The sequence below is a fragment of the Aptenodytes patagonicus genome, chromosome 2 (assembly GCF_965638725.1).
Source record: "Aptenodytes patagonicus chromosome 2, bAptPat1.pri.cur, whole genome shotgun sequence".
Lineage (NCBI taxonomy): Eukaryota > Metazoa > Chordata > Aves > Sphenisciformes > Spheniscidae > Aptenodytes > Aptenodytes patagonicus.
In genome coordinates, this window is record NC_134950.1 from 72,817,497 (window position 1) to 72,842,142 (window position 24,646).

At 42.0% G+C, this 24,646-nt stretch overlaps 1 protein-coding gene across 5 annotated transcripts in view; it reads right to left on the reverse strand.

Moving 5' to 3' along the window:
• LOC143156555 (poly(rC)-binding protein 3-like) overlaps positions 1-24,646 on the reverse strand; it is a 548,870-nt gene that overhangs the window by 19,832 nt on the left and 504,392 nt on the right. For all 5 annotated transcript variants that reach the window (XM_076330213.1, XM_076330216.1, XM_076330214.1 and 2 more), the window contains 6 exons: positions 19,423-19,446; positions 19,280-19,312; positions 15,956-16,072; positions 9,896-10,027; positions 5,815-5,943; positions 3,504-3,647 (listed from right to left, as the gene is read on the reverse strand). In XM_076330213.1, coding sequence (XP_076186328.1) covers positions 3,504-3,647; positions 5,815-5,943; positions 9,896-10,027; positions 15,956-16,072; positions 19,280-19,312; positions 19,423-19,446 — 579 coding nt within the window. The remainder of the gene's footprint in view (positions 1-3,503; positions 3,648-5,814; positions 5,944-9,895; positions 10,028-15,955; positions 16,073-19,279; positions 19,313-19,422; positions 19,447-24,646) is intronic.

Genomic DNA, 24,646 nt, shown 5'->3' on the forward strand with positions numbered 1-24,646 from the left:
AGTGTGTGTGACTGGGCTCAATGGGATGCTCGTGGGCATACATACGTGCATCTACAGGGGATGGCCATTACAGAAAATTTATAAATGACAAGAAGAGGTTCCAGTTCACCAAAACAGGGGATCACTGCTGTCAATGGCTCTTAAGCAAGCACATATTCAAGCAAGCAAAACATCTGTTTAGGTGTTTTACCAAATGAGGACAACCTTAAGGAGATGTTACGCTGCTTTGCTGAGTGAGGGCTTTGTGCGTAGCCAAGCACAGGAGAGGCCTCAGGAAGGTGCCGGGTGGGGGCTTAGGTCCATGAGCAAACAGCGGGTTTGGAAACCACGCTTTGATCTCTGAGCCTCTGTGCTGGATCACAAGTGTCCTTTCTGATCTTTGCTTTACTTCAAACCCAGCTGAGAAAACATCTTTTACATGGGCGCTTCCCAAGCAGTGGTCTGCAAACCATCAAGGAACCACCGCAAAAAAATCACCAGCGAACCTAATGGAAGTCACCCCTTTCTTCATCACCCTGCTCCCTCATACTTCCATGTATACATATGAGGAAGCAAACAAACTGGATAAATAACAAAAATAATGAACATTCAGAGCTCAGACTGGCCTTTATTTGATTGTCAATGAAAACCATCAAAGCAGCACGGACAAGATGGGTCTTGAATTTTCTTTCCCAGTAAAAAAAAAAAAAACAACCTTTTCATGTCTTAGGCTCCCAAAAGGTCATTTGATTGATTTAGACTGAGAAAAACTGCCTTTGACTGCTTTACCCCTTGGCAGAGGAACTGTGCCCTTCTGTGGCTGAGGCATACTAAGTACGAGCCTGGTAGAGGCTACTGAGACATCTGTACTGTAACATTTCACTAAGGACATGAGCTACGGGTCTGCTTCCATCAAAGTCAAGGGCAATTTTCCTACTGATGTACTGACATTAGTAACAGCAGGAATGGCCTGGTGTACAAATCTTCCCCAATTTAAACCATAAAACTGCTATGAGACATAAAGCAAAGCTGTACCCTGTAAGCACCCATCTAAACAGCAATGTAGCACAGTGGGTAGAAATTTCCAATTTGTTTCCATCAGGTAGGAGGGCCGGATTTATTTTTTTTTTAATCACTGCATATGCTAACTATTGGTAAGGGGCAGAGCAGGGCAGGACAGTGTTCAGCTTCCTTTTAGTTCTGTCATGCAATACAGTATTGAAGAAGCACAAGAGAATTAAAAGCAATACTCAAAGCAGAAGTACCCCAACTTGTTAAGGAAAACTAGAAATTTGATTTTGCCAGTGTTGCTTGATATGCAAGCATTAAACAAACCAAAAACTTTCAAGATATCTATGATGTAATTTAGAATGGAAAAATAACTTCTGATAGTGTAGCCAAAAGGTTGGATAGAATTAACGCTGTTGATAACATTTTATTTTCAGTATTAATTTCCACTTATGAAACCTGGTTAAAATGTCTTTCCATACTGATGCCCAAACACACCTTAAGCATTTCCTTAAAAAGTCTGCTTAGTCAGAGCACACAGAAATTCAAAGCACCCAAGAAAGTGTCTGTCTCTTACACTCTTTCTCACATCAACAAGGTTGCGTTAGAAAAGTGAGAACACTTTTTTAACTGATAAAACCGAAGACGACAAGAGCTATTAGACCTTAAAATAGGACACTTTCAATTATTTATACAAACTGCTGAAGGCAGTCTAGCAAACGGTTTCAATACTTTTGAGTAATCATATACAGAGACAGTCTTTGAAGGTAGTGGCAATTACAATACTGGTAACATGGCCTGCTGCATACGTACACACATTTCTTAAAGGAAAGCACTGCAGTGTAAACTTATATATGTGAAGTAAATTATTCTGAACTTTCAGTCATAGACCAATTTCTAGCAAATTATTTTAAATTTCAATTCAACTTTGGTCACTAAGGAAGCAGATTTCTTATTTTGAAGACAACTAAGAGTGGCAGGCTTGAACACTAGGAGTTGAAAGCTACTACATCCAGATTATTAAAATCTGGATATACATCACAACATATCATTACAGAGCAGAAAGTAAAACTCTGAGACAAAAATTCAGAGAAAGCTCATTACAAGGACCTGTCAGAAGCAATGGCGCTTTGGCGTATGCTTGAGATGTGCAGGAGCTTCCTTACAAACCGGCAGATTGTGGTGGCGCGGGTCGTCATACCGCCAACAATACCAGCAGCACCTTGTGCCCTCTGCCCCACCAGGAACCCCATGTTCAGCTTCTCATACGACCTCCGAATTGCCTACTGGGATGAGACATGGCCTCTAGGGCTGCTGGCACAGCAGCCCACACCGCACACCCCATGACAGGGTGATGACCTGGGCCGGGCTAATGGGATGGGAGGTGGAACTTGCCTGCAGATGTTCCACCATGGAGGTGAGTGGCTCTTCCCACTGGGTAACTACTTAAAAAGAAGCCTTGCTGTCATCTTGGGGAAAAGACTTGGCTGGTTGGGGGTGCCCTACTGCCAGAGAGCTTTCACATACGTGAATCCCGAGTAAAGAGATGGCTGCCTTCCTCTAGGCCAGATTTAGGAGATCAGTTTCCCCTTGAGTTGGGCAGGGCCTGCAGCATCTCACTCCTCCACCATTCCACATATCTGGGCAGTGCTGCTCTTAGCCTGTTGGCTATATGGGTCTCCTTGTGAGCCTCCTATGATGTTTTTAGGGTACATATCAGCTGCGTTCATTGCTGGCTTATCAGTTTCTAAAACTGCATTCCCCCTGCAACGGATGATGGCAGAGCAAATTCCCGCCATGTCTCAGTGGCACGTTGCAGACCCATTTCAGCGCATTATCAAAAGGCAAGGAAGAGTCACATTGCACATGGGGTTTTAAAGGCAGATGAGAACCCTGGCTGATATAGCTTAAGATGAAGGGAGAATCATCAAAACTTCACTATATAAAAAAGAAACAGGAATGCTGTTCTTGTGTTATCAATCAGGCTGTTGCACGCCATGGTTGGGAAGGTCTACACTTGCATGTATGTAGTTCCTGTAACGTCAGAACCCCATTACTACTTGATCCTGAGGAACTATAAACAGCAGAAATTATGTGTGTGTAAATTTTTACTGCAAAACACACTATTTGGTCCTAAAAAGTATGAAAACTATGAGAGAAAAATTATGTCTTTCATGAGCAGAGACATCCTGCTGTTTGATCATCTCTGAAAATTGACAGAACTGCTTATATTGCTAGTGGAGCTACAAGTTAAGAGTGAAAAAAACCAACCCCTACAATAAGCAGTTTTGTCCCACTCAGGGAGCATCTGATTTGGACATCTCTCAATTTGCAGAAGGGCAAACTTTTCCTAATTACAGAAGTAAATTTTAAATCATGGTAAAATACGAGTCATCACAATTTTGTGTCAAGTTTGCAATGCAGTGTTCTCCTTTCCTGCAGACTGTAAGCACACAGAGTAGACAAAGCACATCAATACTATACCAGGCAAAAAAGAGTAAAAGTTGAAAACTAACAGGCGCTGGCTGAGGTTGGGCCAAGACGGTGTGGTTTCCAGCTGAAGCCAAAATGGTGTCTGCTCTTACCTGGCCACCTGCAAAAATGATAGGTGCAGAGGCAGGTTTGGGACGGTAAGGGATGGTGGCACCTTTGGGTGGGGACTGCAGACAAAAACACAAAGCGATCAAAATGCAGAATGAAACAGAGCTCATATTAAAAAATCACGCCTTATCTTGGTCACCTCAGACAAGGCATACAGCTAACCCAGCCGAGCCCACCCCACCCTGCCCTCCACCCCCATCAGCCCAAAAGCAGGCTGGAGGCCGGTTGTCTGGGCTTCGAGGGGAAGAGCCGAGGTCCCAACCGCACAGCCGAAACAGGTAGTGCTGGCACTCGTGGCTTCATTACCGCCATTGTCGGATGAAGCTATGAAGCTTCGTTAAGCATGTCAAGGCATTTCAGGAAACAGGGGCACAATTTTGAAATTCGTCGATGTTTTGGAAGAGTCCAGCCTGTGCTCTCGCTTTGTTAACACAGAGCACATCTCCTGCTTATCGATCTTTCCTACACTGCTACACATCAAGGTTTCTTGTTTTACTGACTCAATTAAGTCAGCTGTTCAATTGCGAATGACCAGCCTGATCCTGCCTTTCGTCTGACTGAGCTGGAAGGTTGGAGAAAAATCCTCCCGGCTTCAGCAGGAGCATAACCTCAGCCTTCGCAATGCATGAAAAGGGAGTTTGTTCCCCGCAGCCCAAGGCAAGGACCCAAAGGGAAAACCCCTGACTGAGGCTGACTTTCTCCTCGTAAATGACACAAGCAGGAGCATGTGTCTGTAACAAAGGCTTCAAGCTGTCTGTGCAACACCTAGCAGAATGGTGCCCTGATTTCAGTGCAATAACTTACAACTGAAGAAGGTAACAACAATATTACTTCCATCAATTAATATCATATAATTAGCTATTTCATGTCAATTTGTTGCCAAATTAAATATATGCTGCAAATTAGAGCACATTCATTTTCTTAAATGTTCGAAGCAGCAAATTGTAGTTAAGCCAGTGTCTTCTTAGTGCTGCTTGCAATTTGACTAACGCTAAATTTAAGTACTTCTTATGTCAAAACTGGTTATTTAAAAAGTGGCTCCACCTGTGGGAAAATAGGACTGTGTCTCTCTGATTTTGAGAAGCGGCTTCTCTCATCTTCTTTAGCAAATAACTATTTATTCCACGAAAGTCACTTGGACAATAGACTACACTCTGTATTCACAAAGCTGATAACTATTGCCATCACATACTCCATCTCTAACAGACTAAAATTATTTTTTAATATTATCTTTCTGCTCTCTTGCATTTTTATAAAGAAATTCCTTCCTCACAGTAGTCCAGGAAAAACTGAAGCAAGAGACACTTTTCCCCAGTAAAACACTGGGGATTTATTAGTTTTTATGCTTTTATTTTCATTAGGCTGTATGACATTTTGATGCAAAGGCTGTATGTCATTTTGATGCATTGCATACTTCTGAACAGCCAATAGCAGTGGTGCTGTCTCAAACACTCCACTGTTTCTCCCCTCTTCAAAGAATAACAGAACAGTAGGGTGTCAGAGATCATCATGAGACAGCTCTTGACTAGACTTGGGTAAAAAAACAAACCAAACCAAAAAAAACCACAGGAAATTTTCCAGCGGAAAATGTGATAAAAACAGAGGTGTTTCATGTTCCTTGTCAAAAATTATGGTTACTAGGTCAAAATATTTAATTTTGATTTGCTGAATTTTTTTTTTTCAAAATTCTATTCAATTTAATCAGTTGAGAAATGTACTTGCACAAAATTATGGACATTTTCAGCAAAGGTTAAAATGCCCAGATTTTTATATGAATTAATTTTGTATCATTTAATCTAGGAGCTAAAAAACTGCCGTCAAAATGAAACATTCTGGCCTTATGCAATGACCTGACCCTAAGGAAGCAAAAAGTCCTGCTAAATCTAAATTATGCTAGTCAGAATTATTTCTATTTAAACCAAGACCTAGATGTTTTCTGCCCTTTTCTGCATCAGAATAAAATGTTTTTCTCTCAGAACGGGCTGCAGCTCCATGCTGAACCCGGTTTGCTGTTTGACAGTGTCATGACAGCCCTGCTCTTTGATTGCTAAACCCTGCTGCGAGAGGCTCTCAAACAGCGGAAAGGGCACAGTCTAACAGAGTCCTCTTGAAATCCCTGGCACGGGAAGGGCAGGCAGCACCCCTGGGGAACCCAGGGCAACTGAAAATTAATCATGTGTTTGAGCATCCCCCGAGTGAGAGGCGATATGCTAAGCACTCACTTACCTCCAGCATAACCACGCATATTTGTTTCACACACTGGATAATGGCGTCGGGAGTGCCCGATATAGTCACTGCGCGCTCCGTCGAGTTTGGCAACATGTCCCCCGCTACCTGCACCTGGGCTCCTGTGGACTTGAGCAGAGACCAAGCAAAGAGAGCGTCACTGTCAGGGAGGCAATGGCACTTCTCAAAAGCCAGCGATTCACTGATGTGATGGTGGGGACGCACCTCTAAACTTTTTGTCTTTTCTTTGCAAGATACGTGGTAGAGCACGTATGTAAACTCATGCCCAGGCGGGGTAATTGGGGTCCGGCAGGACATGGATTTGCCTGTTCAAGCCAATTTGCAAACACTCCCATCCTAGGAAGATTAGTCCTCAGTAGCTGTTAATGAATCAAACTGTGACCTGAATTTCAGGACAAGTCTTCTAACCCTCTCAAAAACAGACAGTCACAATGCTGACTAAAAAATGAAAAAGGTGAAACAAAGTACTTTTCAATAACAAAAAAAAAAAAAAGAAAGGAAAAAAATGCTGATAACTGAAGGAGGTCTGCTAATCAAATGAGTTGCAGGTAAATGGCTCTTTAATCCACTGATGGCTGACTTGTGTCTCTGGATGAAATTTGGGGCTGCCTTATGCCCTGGAATATCTCAGGATGGTACAGAAGCACTTCTAAATTATAATTAGTGTTGATTAAATATATGCACATGATCAGCTTTTAGCTCAGTAATGAACCCAAGGAGATAATGAGCCAGTTTTGTTTTCCTTTTTTAAAAATTTGATCTTAGCACTAATGTATCTTAGTTAACCACAAAAAAACCCGCAAAGAAAGAAAAAAATACATGAGGCCAAAACAATCCCTGGCATTATTTCACAAATATCCTGGAAGACCTTTTCAGTCAATAGGGAAAAACCCAGGCATTTCATATTGAGTTAGCACTTTCATGTATTACAAACAAAATCTATTCCCGACTGTTACTGCAATACAATATTTTTGGCTTTTTAAAAAAAGTATTTTCAGTAACCATTGACTTTGTGTCAGTCAGCAAGGAGTTAATTTGTTTTCTTGCTGGTTACATACAACACATGTTATTATTCTTTCCAAAGACTCATTAAATTACTGATTGCATCTTCTGTTCACTAGTGCTGTTTAAGGCCAGAATATCAATTCCTTTCTCTATAATAGACTTAGGAATTTCGCCATAATTTGATCAATCAGTCATGCTTTTCTTTTATTTTCTTTTTTTTTTGTAATCTTGTCTTGAAAATAGTACTGCAACCCTACATGTTGTTCCTGGGTACATGACTGAACACAAAAGACCATCCCTCGTGCAATTGCCGCTCAGTGTGTTGTGTGATGATGAAATTAGACCACATCTCGAGCTGGATGCTCCTTTTTTTTTTCCTGTTTGATCGTATTTGCTGTTTCACATGCAGTTCTGGGTATCTGTACATATAGCACAAAATACTCTGCCAAATACTGCAGTCATTTATGCATTTGCTTCCAGTGCCAATCTTGTTTATTCTTTGGTCATATGTCAGCAACAAAAAAAAATGAGTAATATTTTGTCCATTACCCTTATGCCTAAGAAAATGTGCAGTGTGACTTCTCGCTACATGAGCCTTATCAAAAGACCTATTTGGCCAAACACTATCCTTTTACTTCCTTGTACTAGACCAGTAGGTAATTGCTTCTGAAACTACGCCAACCAGAATAATCACTTCAGTCATTTAATGTACACAGACCAACAGACCAATCTCACCTTTAAAAACCTGTGTCCTAAAAGCACTCACTCAGTGCTCTGGGTGAGGTTACCAGTATTTGAAATAAAATCCAAAGTATCGGCAGCTGTAAAACCTAGAGCTAAGCACTCACCAGCACACGGTTCACACTCACGCCTGCTCCTATTTTAACACAACTAAGAAATCAGCTGGGTTCCTGCTGCCTGACAGTTCTCCTGGACACCTAAGAGATCTGGAGGACTAAGAGAAATCATGTCTCGTGGCTGAGGTCACCTCCGACCGTGTGCTCTGACAGTAGCTCTGCCTTCTCCAGTGGCAAGGCTTTGGCCTGGCTTCGCCTTCTGCCTGCCAGGGCAAGAGCGTGCAGCCGCTCGGCAGGCTTTCTGACTCACCCGGACATGAACTGCTACAAACACCAACAGTCCGGTGGCTGTGCAGAATCTGAGCCAGAAATGTCCCCTGTGTAAGGCAAACTAAACACCTTCCTTCCACCCAGGAAATGCACTTCAACACACAAGTATCTTGTCCCATCTATACAAAGTTCTCTGACAAAGCTTTTTTGGGAATAAAGAAAAAAAGACAGAGGGTTTCCTGCGACCCTAACATCTGCACAGAAATAATGTTTTCTTCCCCTCAGTGTCATCAGGTGACTCCTTTCTCCCACATCTCAAAAGCTGGTTTGACAATAAGGACTACTGAGAGGCATAGCTCCTGGACTCTTTGATGAAAAATAAAGTAACAGCGTTCCTAGAAAAAAAATTCTGATTCGTAATTGCCTTTTATTTGCAGGTCTTGGTAAGCACAGAGACCCCTTCAAACGGCAGGGCTCTGAATTGTTTTTCTGTGAGTTTACAGCACGCAACCTATGCGTGTTTTCATGAACGCAGTTTACAAAGCAAGAGGCACATGGAGGAACAACATGTTTTTTGCTTGGCAACAAAAACTCTGGAACAGTTTTTGGAAGCTCTGTCAGCTAATGGAAGTGGTACACGCTGCTTTTACTTCCCTGTATGCAAGGAGAGAAAAGACCCTTTTAGTAGCGGCCAAATCCCAAAAGGTGAAGATAAGCCTTCAGAGGGAATTTTGTTAAAAAAACTCCTGGGACAATCGAATTGGAATCGAAATGAAATAATTTGGAAGAACTTGAAAGTCAACAGGATGAGACCCTTAACTATCCTCTATCCTCACCTTTCCTTCCAAGGCTACCGTAAACTAACATTTCATAGCAAATGCTGGATATAGAATTTTGATCAAAGGATTTTCCACTCCTTTTTGACATTTGATCAAATTTTCTTTGTTAGAAAAATATCCGTTAACTTTTTGTCACATTTGAAATGAAACGTAAAAGTTCACCGAAACCTAGAGCCTCGAATCAACATTTTAGACAAAAAAAGGAAGTTTCACTTTGGTAAAGCCTGTCAAAAGCTTCTGGTTTGATATAGTAAAATGAAAAAAATTGATCAGCGTGTTATCTTGATATTCAACACCTCATCCCATGTTGGAATGAATACAAATTTAGAAGGAGTACTGTCACTTTATCCAGAACAGAAATGCATTTTTCCAAAATGTCCTATCCAGATTTTCTCTACATAACTGAGTATGTACGTAATTTTCTTGTCTGACTGATTACAAACATTGGATCCTTGGCTTGCCATGTGCTATGTTGTTACAGTCATGCATAGAAGAATTAAAACTGGCACCGTATGATAATTTTTGCATTTTCTGGTTAAAGGAAAAAGTGGCTGCTAGCACAGCACATTGAATGAATACCTTTAGATAAAGTCTGGATTAAAAAAAGTCGATATGGGTTTGGAATACATGAGATCAGGTCACCTGTGGCACAGTGAGATTAGGGAGAAACAGGAAAGGAGTATGAAAATAAATTTTTTCTAAAAAGTAGATCAAGCATTTGATCTACCAACCTGGACTCCCCAGTGCTACTTGGGCCTGTCTCTGGCTGCAAGCGTGGTAGTTACTTTGGAAATGGCTGCAATGGTCCAACTTGGGATCACCTGAGTATTGCTGGGGAGGGGGCTGTGCGTGAAGGGAAACTAGACGAGCCATTTCTGTCACTAAACCGTTGCTTTGCTAAATCGTGCATTTACAATATGTTGTAAAGCTGTTTCTTTATTTCACACATGGTCTTTAGCTTCAGGGAAGGTAGAAGGGTACAGCTGTGCTGGACCCCTGATTCCCCCAGAGCAAGGCTTTTCCAGGCTTTTCACTCAGCATGTGCTTGCGTTCGTGCCATGGGCAAAGTGCAGCGGCCGATGGTGGCAGGGCACGCTGCGGTAGGATGCTGAGCTAGCCAGTGTTCCCGGCAGACGTCCCAAGACTTACCTCCCTGATTTCTTTGATTTTGGAACCTCCTTTTCCTATAAGGGATCCACACTGACTTGCCGGGACGACGAGTCGCAGTGTTACAGGCGGTTTGCTTGTCACCGTGCTGTTTGTCATTGAAGCGTTTATGTCCTGTAATCACAACGTCAGTAAGAATTAGTGGAGGATTTGTCATTCCTGGTAAGCACTGAAGGGCTCAGAGCAAAAGCCCGAGCTGTTCGTGGAGACCTGGGGAACGTGCAACCTGTCGTGGCTTGTTTCTGTGGCAGGTAAAGCCGCCGGCTCTGCCGGTGATATGCCGTAAGCACGAACCGCACAAGCAGCTTGTGCCGGAGGAACCCTTTTGCAGTCTGGCGTTGCGGGTCCACGCTGCGGGACCAGAGGACAGTCTCTGAGGCAAGATTAGGTGAAAGAGGAGGTGGTATCTATCATTAGACCAGCCGAAGCAGATGGAAAAGACACAGACACTTTTGAGTTCCCAGGCCCCGAAATCCTGATTTGGTCTCTTTTCCACCATCTCAATTAGAACACTTCTACTAAATGATGTCTTTACATTTTACACAATTTCATGTCAGGTTTGATACAAAGAAAAAAGGTTAAAAAAGGGGATGACAACGAATATGTGAATAATCTGAAGCAGAAAAAAAACAGATTATTTTGATAAGTATTTTGCTGCCCCCCAGGTTTAATTTCTCTTTTATAGCAGATCCATAAGTATTTGTAATGTTACGTAATTTCTAAAATCTTTTCCATCACAGCTATGTAACCAGAATACAAAGAGCTCAGCGGAACAGCAATTATCCATATCCAGGTAACGTAACCTGTATCCGTGTATCTCATTGAGATACACGTGTATCCCATGAGACTACACTGCAGGTTTTCATGAGCATTTCAATATACTACTTGTTGCAAGGTTTACACTGTTTTAAATATATTTTGCTAGTACAAAATCTTCTAGGCAAGACAAAACAATCCCTCTAATGTCTTCATCACAGAGGAAAAGATAAAGCTTATCTTCCCACTGATCGATGCGATGCTGTTGAGAGCACTTAGAATCACAAAAAAAAAAAGCCACAAGCTGCATAGCACCTGTTCAACAACTCATCAGAATCTCAATGTGGTTTGCTAACACTAGCTGCGAGCTGAAAAGACCATCTCATCCATCTGTGAGGTGGCATGGCACAGCTATTACACCCTTCACAGAAATGCTACTCAAAAGATTAGGACAGGAACGACAGAAAACATGCATTTCATATTCATTTAACTCATTTACGACGCAACAAGAGTTCCAGCAGACAGAACTGATGTGTTTCCCTACATTCTTGCTTATCAAGACTACCACTTGTTAAAAAAAAAAAAAAAAAAGTGCCTATACTGTGTGATCAGGACCCAAAATTAAAAAAAAAATTAAAAACTTTAAACAACTCTGCATGCCTTGTTGAACCGGTGCGGGAGCTCAGTGACACCAGCACTGATTCCTGCAGTACCTCTGCATTTGCGATGGCAGCATTCTTCCGTCCAAGAAATGGCTCAGTGTGACCTCGCTTAGCTTAAAAAAGAAGAAAAAAAATCTTGAACGGAATGAGGCATTGCTGCATGCCACAAGACAGCTATCAAATCATTCCTCTGCCAGCCAGTAACTCATATTTTGTTTAGTGCCCGTGTCAGTGAGAGATTGCAATCCAAAGTAAAGCGAGAGGGAGAACGGAATTTTGCAGGACCTGTGTATCTGAAATAAAGCGCACGTCATGCCAGTTTTTCAGCTGGAAGATGCCATCTCGCTATATCATGTTTGTGTCAGGTGGAGGCACACAATCATCCAGATGTAGGTAAATAACCCTCTTCAGCCACTCAGCATGACCCTGATAATGTCTCCCACTTCCATATCATATGTGGCCTGGCCTCAAAGCCTTCACTGCACTTAATGCCTTCAAGAGCACTTCACAAAAATTGGAAGCCGCTATTCTCTTTATTTTCTCTTCCTCATTTAAAAAGAGCAAAACCTAAATATGCAGGGTCAGCAGCGTGGAGTGCATAAAGGAATTAGTCCAGCTTAAAAACACAACAAAAGAGAAATGAGTAGGAAAAAAATCCCCTCCAGAACTGCAGGCCCCCAAGTAGGGCTGGCTGGAGACTTTCTCACAGAACAGTCGCCTTTCGAACTGGGAGACTCCTATTTCTTTATCCTCTTTCTGTGGCACTGCATCCATTTCCTCAGGGCTCTGGCAGACACTAAAGCCGGACCTTGCCTGGCTTTCTGCGCACTTGCCTGGGCTGATCCTCAGCCAGGACGGGCTAACTGGGAGCCTGGAAGTGGTGGGAGGGCCAGCTCCCGGTGTTGAAGCCTTGCAGCACCCCTAGGCTCCTGGCATCCCAGAGTCACAGCGTCTAAGGCTTCCCAAGGCAAGCAAACCTGGCAGCTCAGAAATCTACCAAACCTCCGGGGAAAAACATATCAAAATTCTTCTTTACTCGTTCATAATGAAATGTTAAACCTGCCAATTTCCACAGCAAGTACGAGTCTGTGAGGTGGCTACTCACTTAGTAACGGCCACCACAGGATTTACCTTAGTTGTAGCAGCAGGAGTTAGTATTTGTCAAAAAGGCATCATCTCAATTGCTTTTATCACCTTGTCTTTCTCTCCTCCTTATTCCTAGAGCCGAGCAATTTGTTCATAAATGTTTGCAAATTCTTATGTATTTGGAGGAGGTCTGACCACTGAGCTCTGCTTGCTGTTTTTTCCAGCACTTAACTATCGTGTGCTTCCAGTGGATTACGCATATTTATACCCAAAAGCAGAGCTGCCCCACTCACCAGTGAACTTACAGCTGCATTTCTCATGTCTCAGCCTCCAGTCTGGAAATCACTGCTCTAAAATGTCCTCTCTTGCAACTCCAGTGGTCTGCCTGGGTTAGTGCCATTTTTTAACAAGTCTCTTTTTCCTCTGCAGTGAATACTTTAGTTGTTTACATAATTACCTACCTAGCTTCTAAATTCATCATCAGGCTGCTAGAAAATCAACTTTTATTAGGAAGGTTGTCAAAGCAGAGCAATATAAGGCTGCAGAGCAACCGCACAGAGAACAGTCCTCCAGATCTTTCTTTTTTTTCTATCTATCTGACACATTTTGAGATTTTTGCTAACATTAGAAAAGCAGTCGAGGGCTCCCATGTCTTCCTAGACCGGCTTATCCCCACCTATACAACTGTAGAGTTGAAATTAAGGGTTCAAGAGCTTCATGTCAAAATGCTTCATGTGGCATGCATAACAAATACCAAAAAATCCCTCAAACCATCATTCTCACACATGCATCTTTTTTATTCTGTTTGAAGGTAGTTGAGATAACCAGAGCTGGGCCAGGCACTGTCTGCTCTGGGATTTTCAATGTTTTAAATGGCTGAAGAAATCTCCACAAAAAGATATGCATGAAAAATAACATTTGGTAGCTAGCTCATTTGTAATTTCTGAAACAGTACTTTATTTTGCCTCCAAAGTGTTACAGTTACCCCATTTTATTGACAGGAATAATTATAGGAAACCTAACTGATTATATGAGACATTTTTCTTTACCACTGTTCTTTTAAATATACCAGAAGCCAATTATATCAAAAGTAAATACAGATATTTCGGAATATAACCGCAGTACCTTATCTGCAGGGAGTGCCAATACCCCTTTGCTAATATCCACATGAAGACCCCAGAATACCTTCTAAAATCTACAAGGGTAAATGTGCATAAAATCCAGTCAGATGCCTGAATTTCAGATTTCTTTGCCTACTGCTAGCTACAGCACTTTCAAAGACAACGTGGTGTTGGGTGGTGGGGTGGGGATCTGATGCTGTGCAGCGTTTGACCTTTTTATGAGAAATGCAGTGTTATTTTCACTGGGTACTTGTTTTGGTGGGAACTGGCAGGGATTATCTCTGTTAATGATTCCCTCAGCAGTTTTCAGGATAAGGCCTTAAGGAGAGAGACTGTGCTCTCCAGATCTCCGTGGATCGGAGGGTATGGTAGCATACGTGAAGCTGCCTCATAAGCTGGGGGAAACAGGGATTGGTACAAGATGGGTAGGAGATAAAGCTGAGAAGGAGATGACAACAGATGGTTTTGAAATTGGGCTGGAGAGAATTACTTGTGTGGTTCTGCAGGATTCAACCTCAAAATCATTATCATCTCATTAATAACTGGTAAGGAAAAAAAAAAATAGCATTCTTATAAAATATACCATACCACAAAACCAGGGTACTTTATCAACATATTGAAAGATTGGAATATCACACAGGAACATCTGAAAACCCACGAAGGATTGGAGAAATATAAATGGGATTAACATCTGCAGTATAAAAAAAAGGGTCATTTGTCTGGGGGCTGACAGGAACGTCTGCCGAGACCGAAGAGGTTCCCACTGAAAACACCTGAGTGGAAGCTGGGGATACCTGCCAGGCACAGCATGGTTGTGTGCAAAACATCACACTAGCAGGAGGTGAGGCATTTCCAGCAGCAGTAGAGACATGTTAGCGTGATAGCCAGGACAGGGGACAGTTAGTGCCATTACATCAAGCCCTTGTGGGACTTCATTTGCAACCTGTCCACAATTAACACATACATTTAATACAAACTGTAACTGGGAAATGGTAGAAAGGGACTACTAGAGTCACGAGAGGGGTGGGGAACACATCCTCTGAAAGATTGAGCTTGGCTCACTTACTCTGGCAAAAGCAAGGGTGTGAGGGGATAAAACTGGTTTCTAAAAACATGCCTAAGAGGTGAATCCTCAGGGATGGAAAGGCAAGAATTGTTTAAACTAGTGGTCAGTGCTGGCACAGGAACAGAGCTGCATAAACTGCTTGTGAATAAATTTAGGTGAGGAGTGAAAAGAAGGTGTCTAATTATCAGAGAACTGAGGTTGCGGACCCAATATCAGGAACTAGAAAAAAAATATCTAACTAGTTTTTGATCATGCTATGAAGAAGATTGCAAGACATACTGCTTGTGCTAGAAGACAACTGCATCCAATGACCCACAAGCTCTCTTCCAGTCCCGTTACTCTAAATGTGAACAAGCACCTTGGGTAAAGGCACACGCTGACATTTCACATCAATGCTAGCATCTCCCAGTGCTATGGGGAGATGTGGAGACTTGGAGAAATAAGTACTCTTAAGAAAGGGATTCAAATCCCTCTAGTTTAATCACTGATTGACAGACACAGCCCCTTTCTCCTGCTGCAGGTGATTCAGTCCACCTATCTGCAGGCTCTTCCTTTAGCAGAAGGTAAATTGCCTTCTGCAGGGGCCTTTGTCTCTCCACAGAGGACAGGAGAGACGCCTGGACTGGATATCTGATTTTCAAAAGTTGAGGGGGTTAAATCCTCTCCTGAGTGACCAGGGTTCATGTTCTGTAGCCTGCTGCCTTTCCTGTGAGGTTTCCCATTAAGTGGTGACCATATCTAATTGTAGTTGGTCCATGAAACTTGAGGAGATCCCAGCACTTTAGGTTCATATCTGCACAGAACGGTAATTCTACAGTAATTGAGCACTCTCTTGCCTCACTTACTCTTAGTGCCTTTATTTTAATTAATTTTAAAAGCCAAGCTTTAAATATGGTAATTGGTAATCATATAGTTTGTTTTTAAAATAAAATTTTTCTAGTTGAATGAATTATATAGTCATTTTGACATATATAAAATTTACATCAATACCAAATGGAATCATATAAAAACAGAGATAAAAGTTAGGCAATTATTCTTTTCAAATCAAACCCACAATGGGACCAGAAATTTTCCAAGACATTTTTCCTACCATTAGTGCACATTACTAGAAGCAATTGCTTTTCCCTGAAGCTTCCAAAAAGCAAAAGAAATGATCAAACAGCTTGTAAATTGACCCATTATTTTTCTTCAGCGTTACTGCCAAAAGCATTTATAAAAATACAACCACTTTCATTGCTATTAAATAGAACATTAAACAAATCATATTTAACATTAAAGCAAACATGAGAAAATTCAAACAATGTTTGTATTTCAACTTGAAGAGAGAAAAAAACGTATTTTATTTGCTTACCTCTTCAAATTTTAGTGCAATCATAGAAAAAGCTTTAAAAATTGCATCTGTTGGGCCTGTTATTGTCACAATTCTCTCTGGACAGGAGCCTTCTGAAATATTGATTCGAGCACCACTCTGTCAAAAACAAATATTTTTCAAATTTATACTTCCCAGGGAGCAAACTAAGTAGGATTAGGGATATAGTTTGGGAAGGAATATCTTGAGGCATCTAATTCACTCCCCTACAACTGCAGCCCAAACATCATATAATTTCAGCATAAACTGATCACACTCCAAAAATTCATCTAGCTGCGGGAAGCCAGATTCTGTCTGGGTAAATACTTATACAGCCTTCATCACAGTATGCAAATAGCACCTCTGTAACTCAAAGTTGCAAATAATTGCATGATCAAGTCTTTTCCCTTCCCTTTTGCGGGGTTAACCTTAAGTAGGACAGGAGCTGCAGAATTTCCGACGAGGTGGTTGTCTCCATGGAGCACCAACATCTCCCAGGAAAGACGCACCTCTCTGGTTTGGAGACCCAAAGGCAGAGCTCGATCTGTCTAGCTGGGGCATTGGTTTGCACTGAGGAGCAGGTTCCTTATAGATGTGTCTAATGTGAAGGCGGTCAATTAATATGCACTGAACAACCCTTTAGAGGAGTAGCGGTAGGACAGGCAACAGCAATGGTGTTATCTCCTTAAGGCAAGGAGCCTGTTGGAAGGAGTTAGAAAACCTTAAGTCTTGGAGACAAGCCAGCATGGCTCTCAGGTATACTTAGTCCCCTTTATGCCACTGTGGCAGTGCAGAGAAAACCCCTAAACTAGATGTAAATATAATTAAGAGGATCTTGGTGTAGATAATGATCAAAGCCAGTTCAGGTAAGACCCACCCTATGCTTTCCCTGAAGTTTCAGGCATGGGAATGTGTTAATGCAGTCTAACAAGTCACTGGAGCCTCAACTCATTCACAGGCACTGACCCTCTCGAGGATCTGGACCTGTAGCAAATGTGAGATAATCTGGGTTAATTTGGCCCTTTGCCTTCAGGGTTACCACAAATCAGCCGATGTGCTGTGTGTCTGAGCCCTTATTCACGTGCATGCTGCTGCTCAACAGCAAGCTATCTTATTTCCCCGTATGACAGCAACCGAACACAACAACAACAAAAAAAAGCCCCCAGCGCTACTGATACAAAAATCTTGCTGCCACAGACTCGGCTGGCAGACAAACTCAGCGTTCATAGGTAAGAAAGGGCAGCAGACACTTTTTCTGACAGGTCAACCTGAGTGGGACTTGCCCTCATCAAACTCCGGCACCGGTTGAGGAAGGAGATCAGGGCCAGGGGCTCGTTCATGCTGGTGGCAACGTCTGGCTGCTGCCAGCACACGCGAACCCGGGGCCGTGGGACTCAGCCCAGCAGGGAGCGCGCCAGGTGCCGTGCTGGGCAGAGCTGCCCGCAGCAGGCAGGCCTGCCCGTCCCACGGCCGCCTTCGTGCAAAGCACGGCTCTTCCTTTGAAACCGGAGCCATGGGAGCTTGTCTGAAAGATCGCTCCACTGTGGATCGGCGGCGGCCAAAATTCACAGATGTTACTCCTCTGATAGATGACCAGTCAAAGCAGAGCTACGGCAATTAAAATGTTATGTGGCAGCTTCCGTATTTGTGTAGGAAGTCAACAACCGCAGGGCACAGAACCAAGGTTTTTGTACTTTTCTTTAGGCCCGAAGTTGTCTCTGACATTTCTTGTTCTGACAGAGCAAGACAAAGTTGCATTTAATTCCATAAAGATGGCATACAACTTGCCACATCTGTCAGGAAAGTCAAAATAAAGTTGTGGTTTGCTTTTAAAGAAGTACTGAAACAGTTATTTAAAAGAAGGAATGAGTTAACATCACATGGAGACACAGCCTCTTAGTCCTGTGCTGATATAAAGATGGATATAATTTGTTAAAAAAACCAAACAACCAAATAAAGCCTCTTGTGACCACGTATACGTGATGGTAGGTTTTCAGGGATGGAAGAAGAATATTTGTTATTTATCTTGAAAAACTAATCAGGGATCATAACTCTTCTCTAAGAAGTTTAACTCAGAAGTCAGGAGCACTCTCCAGTGATGGCTTCCCTTTTGCATGTGCAATTTATATCCAAAAATATCTGCCTGTGGTCATAATTAATAATTAAACTACAATGTGTTTAATCAACTGGCAGGATTACCCAGTATATTGGAAACATCTTTTTTCTTTATTTTTTTTAAGCCTTAGCAAATGAACTTATGTGTGAAAACATGGGTGAAAGCTCTTATCATCAAAAAAGGAGCTCTGAACTCAGTCAGCCTGACAATGAACTCCCTATTGTGTATATTTAAAGATGTATCTCAGCAATTTTCTTTACTACAAATACTTTGAAATTTCCCTGCCACCGACCTTCTATCAGTGTATAAAACAACAAAGCAGATGACATAGTAAGGTACTGCAGATTTACCAGAACCAAATTGACTTGTCTTGAGGCATCCTCTATAATACACTTTGCACTCCTAAAGTTTTAAACGGTAGGATTTGTCTTTTGACTTATGCTTTTAGCACTTGCTTCAAAGAAGGAAAATTACATGGATCTCCAGGTAAGATGTGCTGCCTTGCAGGACAAGTGTGGGTCTGTAACCTCCACCTGGGCACAATCCTCTGAAGACAGTGCAACTTGCTGTGCAGCAGGGAAAGAAGTCTGCTGACACTGGGGAGACTGAAGTTTATGCACTGCCATGTTTTAATTAGCCTTTTTGTGTTTACAACCTTTTCAAAGGATGTGAATGGTGGGTGTGTGGGTCTACCCTGTCCACATCCTACTCACAGCTGTGAAACGATGAAAAGTTAAGGCTTTGCCAAGACATGGCAGAGGGATACTTTGGCTTATGCAAGTCTGGCTCCAGGTCTGCTGAAGCTTGTGTCTACCCTCAAACTTTATGTAGCATCAGTCTAATGCTTGGTTTCAGATTTTGGAAGCTCTCTACCAGGAGGCCAAGCGACATGCAGGACCGATGTTGGTATGCTAAAGAAAGATACAGTGGTTTTGATGCACAGAATCACGCTGGCTAAGCTGTTCCTGAGATAAGACAGCAGCAGGCATATTGCTATGGGAACGAAAGACTCCAGACTGCTGTGGCGATAAGGAGGTTACATTAACAACAATGTTTAATTTAGGCCAGCACACTTATACACCACCACTTGCAAAGAATGGTGATGTTAAATTAACTGCCCACTTGATGGCAGTATCGGTCTGTGCGCACTGAATTTCCCTGTTCTCTGAGCTGGAAAGAAAGGCAAGTAAAGACATCAAGGATTGTCTTACCTCCTCCCTCATCTTCTTAACTGTCTCACCTTTCTGTTAAAGAAACAGAAAAAAAAAAAAAAGAAAAATTAGCCTGGGCTGATGAAGTGAACTGATATACAATATTTTGACATGAAAATAAAGAGAAAAAGTAATTTCCTGACCTTTCCGATAATGCTTCCAACCTCCTGAAACAGAAAAAAAAGACACTGTGAATGATACGATTTGCTACAGAAGAGCATTTGCTCTGCTCCTAAGCTATTTCACTATCACTTATTTCAAACCTGCAATATGAAGCGTAGCCCGCTTCCATTGTTGCTGTATACAAATATGCCATGTTAGATACAAAGAGGCGGACTAAAAATGCGGCTTTGCAACTTACTGATTGTGCAAGAAAAATACCTTTAACAGAAACTGATCTTGCAGTTACAGATCAATCCCACTACTATAAACACAGATAAACCCATATCAGTAATGAAAGGTTCAAAAATAATAGAACTGCACAACCTGCTAGAGAAAACAGGATATAATACAAGCATCAAAATAATTGCTGGTCTCTCTGAGGGCAGGCATTTACCCTCTTTACACCCTGTAATAGCTAGAGCTGAATTTCCATGCTAGAGTGTTATTGCATAAACACCTGGTGGCCTGTCTTAATCTCCCTATTAAGCACTTACAGAACAATAATTGCTAATCACTTTTTAGGGATTTGGGAATTGCTACTGGACTCCCACAATCTTCCATGAAGGGACAGAAGATACTAAGAAATGTCAGTGTGAACATACAATAGGGGAACAATTTGGCAGTTCTGGCAACATCCCAAGGGTTAAAAACTCGGTGCATAAAACCAACAGGTAGCAAAAAATGAAGCTAGTAACTCTAAAATGAATACGTTACACAAATCATGCAGGTGTGACATCAGACTGGAAATCATCTGATGGAGAGGAGACCAGCTAAAGGAAAACAAACTCCTCTCCTATACTCAGATTGTGAAATCTACTTCAATGGTTAAAGACTGTCTCACATGGCTGATCTGTCCCAGACGTATGATATACAGTTTCCCCTCCCTCCCCCAGTCTATATACTTAAGTCTGACCCATCCTGAAACACAGTCCAAAGAGTAAGATTTAAGAAATTGTCCTCCATTGCTCTATCCAGTGATGGACTCATGATAAAGTGGTACTAACTTCACCCTGCAGTAGAGGACTATCTGTAGTGACCTTGAGAGAGCTATTTCTCACCAGAATGTTATTTATAAGCTCATAATATGAAGCTGCTTGTGCTTGCAACTTCTCACATCCTGCTCACAAGATGTAAAGTCCTTTCAGTGAGAAGACAACCTATCTCAATGAAGAACTTTGTCATATGGTTCCTTTGCACTCTCTGCAAGTTTGCACATAACACCAGACTGGGGGCAACAGTCACTACACCGCTGGACAAGGCTGCTATTTGGAGTCACCTAGACAGGCTGGAGAAATGGGCTGAGAGAAACCTCAGGGAGTACAAAAAAGCCAAATGAAAAGTCCCATGTCTGGGATGGAACAAGCCCATGTAGCAGGACAGGCTGGGCAAAAACTTGCTACATACAAACTGGCTTTGCAGAAAAAGTCCTGAGGGTCCCAATGCACAACTCCAACATGAGTACATGAGTACATGGGCAGTGCATCCCTCATCAACCAAATGCTGGGCTGTATTAGCAAGAGTGTAGGCAGCAGGCTGGGGCAAATGATTCTTGCCTTCTCCTTGTGTTTGTGAGACCATGCCTGGAGGATTGTTTTGGGCTCCTAGTATGAGACAGACAAGGACACACTGAAGTGAATCTAACGCAGGGCCAACAAGACGGTCAGGGGACCGGAGCACAGGACGCATGAGGAGAGGCTGAGAACTGCATTTGTTCACCCTTAGGAAGAGAAGACTTGGGAGGATCTTATTGCAGTATATAATAAGGAAAGCAAGTTGCAACATCAAATTCCTACTCAAAATGAGGAAAAGTTTTTTTACCATGGGGATGGCTGGACATTGGAACAGGCACCAAGAGAAGCTGTGGAGTCCCCATCCTTGAAGGTGTCCAAACCCATCCTAGGCAAGGCCCTGAGCAACCTGCTCCAATGGGATCTGCTTGATTCAGGAGGTCAGACTGGAGACCTTTGGGGGTCCCTTCCAACCTCCATGGGTCTGTGATTCTTCAAGCATGGCCTTATATCCACTGAAGTCAGTGCCTAACTAGCCACAAAGTTCCTCAACCCAGTGAGGCCCCTTCTCAGGTTTATTTTCAAAATGTACTTTTTCTGTTTCCCATTTCCCTTTTTTTATTTCCCTTCCTACTTCTCTTCCAAGATGGGATTCTGCTCTCTTGTACACGCTGACCAGAGAAAAGATATGGTCCAGACAGACATTGCAAATCTTCCAGAGGTATCTGCTTTGCAAACCTATAGTTCTGCTGGCTGATGTACAGTAGATCTTTACACGTCACACAGCTGTGCGACTGTTCTTGCTAAAGCTTCCTGTGTCCATCTGGGACCGTGAGACGTCTGTACATCTGCACACACAATGCAAAGAAGCAGCTCTGTGAGAAGAGGAATGAATGAAGCAGACTCGCTGCAGTTTTGTGTCTTATGACCAAATTATCTTGTGTCTCTTAATACGTGGGTTTAGGTCACGTCTTTTCCCGTGGCTGAGACAGCTGTACCAGCATGCTGTGTAGGCTCTCTAATGAGGTGCAGCTTTTTTGTTAGCAGTGACACAAATTTGGGGCACCCATTCCACAGAATTTTTAAGATCTTACTATTTTTTTATATTATCATTGTAACTTTGCCAACCTGCTTGTAACTGTTGAATGGGATTAAACAATACAGGGAGTAAGACTCTCAACGATGAGAGCCTTGGGAACCCCTGTCCTGGTTTCGGGGTTAAACCACGACACCCCTCATGTCTAGTAGTTCCCATCTGCCCACTCAGCACATTCAGCAGTTTTACCTTGAAAACTTTTTCCATTCTTCTCAGTCCCAGCTTTCAGAAGTAATTTCTTTCGTAAAACAGATTCTTAGGATGTAGAAGGACCTTTTGCTATGTGTGAGCGTATTGTGTTTCAATTGTTATGGGCAAGTAATTGTATTTCAGCCCATGGTATAATTTCAGTTTTTCTATATCTGAAGTTTCATTAGAAGCTGTAGGCCTGGTCTTGAACCTGCAAGGCTCTGCCAGTGTAGACTTAGTATGAAATCTGTCCCAATCCACTTGATCATCCTGGGTCTTAATGACAGATGCTGTTCTCTCCAAAATGTATGGATGGGTCATGGTTAATAAGTACAAAGATATCTTCCTTGGAAACAGGAACAGATACGTTTGCTTTGGAAACAGAAAAGCAATATACTGTTTGTAGCCCTAGTAAAAAAGATGGTCCATTTCAAACAAGGAAATTGGGAGTTTTTAAACAAGCAGAGTAGAGCATAAAATATTAGGATTCTCAAGCTGCTTGTTCCACTGAAGTCTGCGGGAATTTTGCTATTGATTTCAGTGGGGACAGGAATTCTACCTGACTGATCATCACCTTGTTATTACCAAACAGTACAAGCTGCCAAAGAACTGAGCAAATGAACAGTGTGAATCCCACTGAGAAAAAATATTTCAATGAGACTGGTGACCAGTTCCTTAGAACATACCAGCAAATGTCACTGTAATGCTATGGAATACTTCAAACCTTCCCCTCCTCAAAGGGTGAATTTAAAGCTTATTCTATAAGGAGACAGTTTCAAAACATCCAAGCAAAAGCCACCTCTCCCCCTGCACTGGAAGCTGGGATTCTGCTTGGAAATGTGAGGGAAGGGTGCAGGGGGAGAGAGAAACATTAACTTCACATGGATATCCCTAATTTTTCCAGAATTTTTGATTCATAAAAATTACTAAAAAAAAATTAAAATCTAGAATGGTTCTAAATGGGTCACTTCAGACTTTTTTGGGGCCTTAGCTGTTTCTAGGAAAGATCCCATAAGTACTGGTGACAACAGATCACGTCTTTAATTATGATGAGAAACCTACCTCAGCCACAGATTAAATCAGAAGTCTCTTTGCACCTCATTCTCCAAACTACCAATGCTACTTCATCAAACCTTTAATGTTTCTTTACGAAGTCCAATATTTGTTTCATATAGATTCTTATATCACCCTAAATTACTTTTAGTGCTTAATGAGATACCTAACATCAATTTTATGACACTCAAGTTTTATCAATATTTCTAGCCAAGGTTACTTTGAGGGCTTTATCTTCTTCAGAAAATGTTTCTAAAGCTGCCAGGCACCAAACTGTGCTGTAGTTAACTGCATAAGACTGAAGGGATGGGATGTCTGTCACCTACATCAGTTCATTAAAAGTTAGGAGTCTAGTGTAAGCCAGACACACAGCCTCCTCTGCAGTCCAGGGAGAGAGATAATGGAGGACGTTTTGTTCTTAAAAGAGGAGGGAAGAAGTGCACTCCCAAGGGTTTAGTTTTTCTCCATCTGCAGTAGAAGAAGCCTAGACTGACACTAACACAGCTGAAGTTTGGTGAAAGGAATCCTACAGCTGATGTCAAATTCAGCCTCAGTGCAGGTCAGACAGGAATTTGATTTTGCTGTCCTAGCAAATAATTGCCTATTAGAATATACTAATAACTCCTGAACTATTTGCTGTATCCCAGTGCTCAGGAATATAAGCTAAAGGTAAGTATTTATGATCAATTTCAGACTGATTTATTGACTAACCCTCTACGTGTAAACACAGTGGGAAAATAAGTTATATGATAACAATTACTGGGTTTCATATAATCACATTTCAACAGCTGATCGAAAAGCAGTGCACAAAAAAAGGAAATTATAAATGTCGGAAATAAAGCTCAGAGGGAGAAAGATAGGTCCAGGGCAACCCAGCAGACTGATGCCAGAGCTAAAAGTACTACCCAAGCTCCTTGGCCTCAACATATAAACACCCACCTGTCAGAAGCAGATACACCACAGCAACCGTGCTGGACGAATAGGATGCCTCCTAAAAGCTGCGTATGCGTGCCTACATCCACTGATACATATGCATACACACACACATACATTTATATATTTGTGTGCGAAGTCAATATATACATACAGGCACCAAAGAGGTAAATATGAACTTTCCTTTGAGAAATGACAGCAAGGAAAATTTGAAATGTACGCGCTGATTTCAGATAGCCCGAAAATAATTATTTAGCCCGGGGGTCTGAGTTGATTTATGTCTATGATTCTCTTTAGTATGCCATTTCTAATAAAATAGATAAAAAGACAAGAGGTGAACCTCACCAACAAGCACTGGAAGACTGCTCAGTATCAATTAAGTATATTGCTAGCCAACCACCCAATTCATTGCAGATAACTTGAGGA